This window comes from Puccinia triticina, chromosome 6A (assembly GCF_026914185.1).
Source record: "Puccinia triticina chromosome 6A, complete sequence".
NCBI lineage: Eukaryota > Fungi > Basidiomycota > Pucciniomycetes > Pucciniales > Pucciniaceae > Puccinia > Puccinia triticina.
This window is the reverse complement of record NC_070563.1, coordinates 4314627-4320924: the sequence shown is the minus strand read 5'-3', so window position 1 is coordinate 4320924 and position 6298 is coordinate 4314627. Positions and strand designations below refer to the sequence as shown.

The 6298-nt window shown below is 49.2% G+C and overlaps 3 protein-coding genes across 3 annotated transcripts; 1 reads left to right on the top strand and 2 right to left on the bottom strand.

Moving 5' to 3' along the window:
• On the bottom strand, positions 1 to 1703 carry PtA15_6A520 (uncharacterized protein; the record flags this gene model as incomplete). The annotated part of the gene is made up of 5 exons (XM_053170235.1): positions 1 to 60; positions 136 to 278; positions 351 to 639; positions 707 to 993; positions 1607 to 1703. The coding sequence occupies 5 exons, from the start codon at positions 1701 to 1703 to the stop codon at positions 1 to 3; spliced, it is 876 nt and encodes a 291-aa protein (XP_053021446.1).
• Positions 1704 to 2810: 1107 nt separating this feature from the next.
• On the top strand, positions 2811 to 4961 carry PtA15_6A519 (uncharacterized protein; the record flags this gene model as incomplete). The annotated part of the gene is made up of 11 exons (XM_053170233.1): positions 2811 to 2933; positions 3014 to 3082; positions 3164 to 3278; positions 3339 to 3366; positions 3455 to 3791; positions 3898 to 4125; positions 4211 to 4234; positions 4309 to 4385; positions 4481 to 4678; positions 4752 to 4819; positions 4888 to 4961. 11 exons carry the CDS (start codon positions 2811 to 2813, stop codon positions 4959 to 4961), a joined length of 1341 nt encoding a protein of 446 aa, XP_053021445.1.
• An 878-nt stretch (positions 4962 to 5839) lies between these two features.
• On the bottom strand, positions 5840 to 6028 carry PtA15_6A518 (uncharacterized protein; the record flags this gene model as incomplete). Its single annotated transcript, XM_053170232.1, has 1 exon — positions 5840 to 6028. One exon carries the CDS (start codon positions 6026 to 6028, stop codon positions 5840 to 5842), a length of 189 nt encoding a protein of 62 aa, XP_053021444.1.
• Positions 6029 to 6298: the final 270 nt, after the last annotated feature.

Below are 6298 nucleotides of genomic sequence, written 5' to 3'. Positions count from 1 at the left end.
TCAAATGGTAGCTGCTTCGATGTTGTTGTCATAAGGGCTGGACTGATGAGCTGCATCGGTCTGGTTCCACGGAGTTCAAACGATGTCAATCAGATTATCGTCCAAGTCCAAATGAATAGCTGTTATGTGGTCAACATGGAGCAAACGACTCGGTCGGCTGATCCACTCAATTTTGGTCCTGGCCAGAGGTGCGAGCGCCAACTTATACCCGGAGCTGGCCAGTCTTGATTGAGTATTGGTCCACGGCCATTTCTTGACAATACCTTTGGTCTTGGCCTCTGGATTCATGATTGTGATTTCAGAAATGATATAGTTGGATGCAGAACAGGAGACATGATGTGTGTGCTTACTTATAAATTCACGCATCCTGTCGGTGACCTTAACATCATGTGATGGCTTCTTACCACCTTTGTTTTGGGGTTTAGTTGCCAAGTCAGTGATCTGAGCAATACTGTATCCGGTGATGTAGGATTGCAATCGAGCAGCATAATGCTTCTCAGCATCAACATCTTTGGCGTAATTGAGGAAAACGTTGGCGCCAGGTGTGCTTTGCGAGATTTGATAGCTGCTTGCGCCAAGGTGGGTGGACACCGCAAAGACCACAAACTGCGCGTTGTGGGTTGCTGCGACTGAAGTGGCCTGCCACAGAAAAAAACCGGCTGTCAACTAGGTGTATCACAATAAGTGTGACAAGCGGGAGGCACACCTTTTCAATAAATTCATTAACACATTTCTGAACACGATGGTAGTCATTCTTGAGGGAGACCTCACTGCGAACGGAAGTAACACCACCACCCACCTGTCCTGAAGGAGCCGAGGAAAAAGTCTCTTCAGGAGTGATCAACTCACCCGACTCGTCTTCATCAAGGGCACGTTCTTCATCAGTCAATCCATCGTCAAGGTGTTTTGCAAAAGCTTTTTTCTCCTCCGGGGTAAGCTTCTTCCACAACTCAGAGACTTTCTTCATCGCCGAATCATCATCGACGCCACCAACTAAAGATGATAGAAATGTTAGCCACCACATGGACATATGAAAAAGGTCAATCAGAACGGAAAAACATCAATAACTTACCTTCTTTGAATATTGCTCAAGCTTCAGGGGTCTTGAGAAAAAGATTCCAGCAGTTTGGTCCCTTTAGGGCGAGGCGCTTTCCCCTTGAAAGGTCCAATCTGTTATTCAAGCAATGTTAGACAGGGCGTAGGTTATGGGAAGAAACTCACAGAAAGCCATCAATCATCGCAATGGAGAGCTGATACTCGATTGCTTTGATTGCTAGAAGTTTCCTTTGCTCCTCATAGAATTTGAGAAAGAAATCGCGGTCTGCTTGGGACATCGATCCTTTTGAGTTCTCTTGCGCTTGGACAACAAGTTCGTTGTAGGACTTCTGAAGGAGGACTTTGATTGATTGGGGTGAAGCAGAATCATTGTCATTGGTGGTATGTTTCCTTTTTTTGGTTGGGCGTTCGGTAAGAGAGGTGGAAGCGGGTGGCTGAACTTGAGGGATACCAGCAGGTGAGTTGGGCTGAGGATTTTGGCTGGCGGCATCTTCAAGATTGTCAATAATGGGAGCGCTGTGACCAGATCAAAGAAGCAAAGAGTGTTGACTTGGGCTGGGGATAGATCCACGAGGATTCAGGATGGGCTGATCAAGACCGTATTGATACTGAGGTGGGACGATGTGGGCAGCGGAGTGAGGAGGCATGTTGAAGAGACCGGGTGACGGCTTGAGGAATAAAAAAGAGCGCGTTTCTGAGGTGGTGATCGTCTTCCAACAAACCAAGGTACCGTTTGGACACTGTAAGGTTAGGTCTAACTTGCAGCAGGGGATACGCTGCGCAGCCGCGGCTCTGTCCGAACTTGAAGACTGATGTTTACATGTAAGACAGTCTGCAATGTAAAGGGGCGCGCGCGAGGGATTGCGAGGGCGGTCGACCCCTTCTACATAGGCTGAAAACTCCCTCGAGCGAGGCTATGTAGTAGGGGGAGGATAGTCGATTGTGGTGGCCGGCCTGAACCTGTAAGAAGCAAAGTGAGACGCGGGAAGGGAACCCCCCCTTAGCCCAGACGGGCGGGGAGGGACCCTACCGCTACCCAACCAAAGTTCCCTGAGGGACCTAAGTTGCGGTGGGTGCGTAAAATGGATCCAGATGACGTTCTGGTGCGCCCGTGGTGGAGGGCTGGACGGTTCCATGGACTTCACCCACCTCCCGCTGCGCTCCCGGTAACACAACAGGAAACCGATACAAAACTGCGTGCAGACTGTCATCAGCCGTCCTCCGCGTACGGCTTCTCCGAATGATGCACTGAAGAACATCGCAACTGGGTCGGTTTGAACCGCTGCCCTCCGCTACCCCCATTGCCGCGTTTCCAGACTCGAACAATGTTCGCGCGCTGACAACGAGTCCCCATATGTATGCGAAGTATATATACCTCACCTGAAACCAGCATGAGGACCGTTTTATGTCGGGTGCTATCAATAGTCGGGACCTCCGATTTGTCTCGGCGTTTCATCCTTGGCACTAACCTGTTTCACCGAGGTGCAGTGTGCCCGAACTGACATGTTGTGCTTCCTTATCTCGCCGGCTTCTGCCACCGGTAGAACAGTGGGTTACCGGAAGGGTTCCTCCTGCTGAATGAATGAAACATCCGTACTTGATGAACTTCATCCACCAACGTTACAAAAACTTCTAGACATTCCTTAATCTCATCTCACTGCCATATCCCCCACTCAGCCCATCCTTTCCAACCTAGTTCCCGGAACTCAAGTCCAACACTTTGGAGCAAGCTTCAAGTCAAAAAAACACAGATAATGGCCGCACAAATCCCGCTTTCTAGCTGTATTGAGGGCCCCATAAATCCCCAATTATGGCAAAGTCTTGGGATGGATCATTATCTGAGAAACTACCCAGGTGGACAGAACATGACCTTAGCTGTAAGCTCCTCACCATTTCTATAATTTGAAGGCTTGCCAGGATTTAACCCACTCTCCCTTCCCATCCTGGATATCTTTAGCAATACACGAGACAAGTTCACGCGGCAAACTTCATTTGCGGCATTGGCCGGCACTGTTTGGCAGGCCAGGTAAGAATCCAAATGCACTGCATGGCCCTTGAAGAAATCTCAATCTCATCAAATATCTTTTATGCTGGCCCCTCCGCTTAGCCATGTGTACCAGTTGCAAAGCTCGATTGGCTTGTGCTCTATTCGGTCCAACAATGGAATTTTTACATGAATTCACTCTACGAAGCCGTCCAAGGAGCTATCACTATGGTTCGAGGTTAGCGGCTCATTGATCTCTGTGCGAATTTGTGCTAATGTGCCACTTGATCAAACATAGAGTCTGCCGCATCGGCCGTCAGTGACTTGTAAGCCCACTCTCTGCTACCTACGCTTCACTCCGCTCTCCAAAGCGGATGGACAACGATCATTGACTCCAGTTTCTCTGCCCATCAGTACCCCAAACGACCCGGTAAAATGGATGGGGCTCACGATCACCACTGGAGTCTTAGCAGCCATCGTCTTGGCCACCGCGGGGGCCATGCTGCTCTTTCCCCTCGGCCCACTCACTGTCATCTCGGAAGAAGCTGTCCTGGTGGAGGGCGAGGCGGCAGCTAGCGGGGCAGCATCCGCTGGCGTGGCCGAGTCGCAAGTAGCATCCGCTAGCGCCCCTGTGCTGGCCGAGTCTCAGGTGACTGGCTCGGGCACTGCCGCTGCTGGCACCGTGGCTAGTGCACCCGCTCTTCGCCGTCGACACCATAAGGAGACCTTGTCCACGGATAAATTCGCGGCCGTTAAGTTTGGAATCTAACCTCACACGTTCTTTCATCCGCTGGACAAGCTAACCAAGCATATTTCTTTTTCCCTGTGGTTCGGTTTTCTTCTTTCCGAAATTATAGTATGCGAAGTTGGACAACGATATTGGACGTCTTCAGTCCAAGTTAAACAAAGTGATCTCGCTCAACATGAACTCTGTCCTGGCTTCCCCGATCAGCTCCGACTTGGGCGTCTACAATGTCGTCAAGAACGCTACCTACCTCATGCCGAATCCCAACAAGTCCGAACTACAGCAGAGTGCAAAGAAATTGGCCCAGTTGACGATGATCTCAGAGCTGTTCAAATCCTTGGTCAGTCCCTTGAATCTGATCGTCTGGGCCATAGCAGCTTGTTAACTAACGGCGTCTTCCTAGCGGCTGATTGATCTTGTAACAGAAAATGTTTGCGGTTGTGGGAACTGTGAGCAAGTATAGCTATTCATGGGCTAAAATTGAACACTAACACGGACGCTTTCCTTCCGGCAATTCTCTCAGGGACCATGTAATGGGGACGGGCCCAATGGAGCGTTATCGGGGAATGACGTAGTATCATACTGCAGCGATGAAGGAGTGTAAGCTTTTTTCTCTTGCCAATTCGACCCGACAACAACTCTAAAAGGCCTTGTTTGATTGAGATGTCTGGGTTTTGTGATGCTTAATCGATCAGTTTGATGAACATCGTCCGAGCCGACGGCGACAAGATGAACGAGAAGATCCCGAACGGGAACCTGCTATCGCAAAAGTACGGATTCGAGACCAAGTATCTGATTTCCACGGCTTGGAGCTGTCAAGAGAAATGCCAAGCTCATCTCAAGTCTACCACCAACGGTCCTTCACATCCAACCAACTCGACGACTACCATCGCGTAAGACATCCGTCTCCACCCATCGATTGCTGTCTTTGATGCCCACATTGTTTTTTTATTCATTTCCCTCTAGTGAAACCTCGAACCGAATCAATAGCGATTGCGCGTTCACTTTGCCAGTTTGTGACACCAGGCTACCTGGTAAGCTGTTCCCAAGCGTCTACAATTGAGATCACCCGTTAACTCTATGATTGGATTCTGTCTTGTAGAAATCCGCAAAAGAATCACCAACCATGACGATGTCGTTATTGCGTGTCGCGAGGCTGGTAACTTGGACATATGATCGATCATTCCGCGCCCTTGATTTCTGCCAACTTTTCTGATTGGAGGAAAGAAATACCCATGCTTGTTGAAGATATTGTTTGAGATGAATTTATTTATCAAGAGTAGTTCTTGATGAACCCATTCCATCATGATAACATGCACCCGGAAATCCCCCACAGTGCTCTATGCAGTGTCCTGGTTGCAACAAAATAAAAATATATATCCCCTTTTTCCCTTCGATGCTCATGCTGTTCTTATCTTATCTTGGGTAGATCTCAGAAATATTATATTTGCGTTTTTTTTTCTCTTGGTGTGCTCTCATCGCTCCTACGCCGCGATGATCATCCGCCGTGCCGTCTGAGGACTACTTTGCTTTCAAAAATACCAACTTATAGGTAACTCTTACTCTGTGAGACAAGGTCATCTTGACTGTGAGTTTTGTACTGGGAGAACAGTTGACCTTCCGGTCAGGTTTTGTTCTTCCCTCCAGAGACCTGCATAGCTTCCGTTGACCTTCCACTGCTGATTGCTGGCTTTGTCCTGCCATATAAGAAACAACATGGAAAAACGGGAGATGCGGCTGGTCAGTAACAGCGGTCCGAGAAATTCCTGCGCGGGATACATGCAACGGGAGTGGTCACTCAAACGATCCATCCTTGATGTCCACCCCACGTCAAAATTCAAATGATCAATCATTGGCTCGGTACCCCTATGGCAACAAATCCTGGCAAAAAACAAGGGCACCCAATCAATCTAATTTTTCGCAAGACTACAAGGATCGAAAGAAGGAGCGGATAAAGCGGAAGGGAAGCGAACAGGTCTTGATCGCCGGAGAACAGCAAGATTTTGATTTTTTCCAAGAGTTTAGGGAACAGAATGATCGAGGGTTGGGAGGTTTTAGCCCAGAAATTGTTGCCGACTTTGGCCTCGCATTCGACCGTCGGCCGAATGGTCTTGGGCATGGAGCGCCTTCTTGACATCCGTCCGCGAGAGGTAAGGGGTGATGTCCGCGAGATCCGGCGGCCAGGTTAGGCCACATGCTGGATACGTATCCACGAGTCGAACGTCGTACATGTTCAGACACATCTTCTGTGAATTCACACTGGAACCCCCCCCCACACACACACAAAGCAGACAAAAACCGTGAATGGCGAGGGAGAGAGAGAAGAAGTGAAGAAGACGACAGGACGCTCGGCTCAAAGCCAGAATCCTACCCGGTCATTTCTTGGCTGTTGGCGCAGGAACAAACCAACGGCCAACGACCCGCAGTATCACTTTGAGTGGGGCAATCGCGAGAATGTCATCCAGTTGGGCATTTCCACATCAAATCACCGACAAATCTCTCTTGCAAACTCA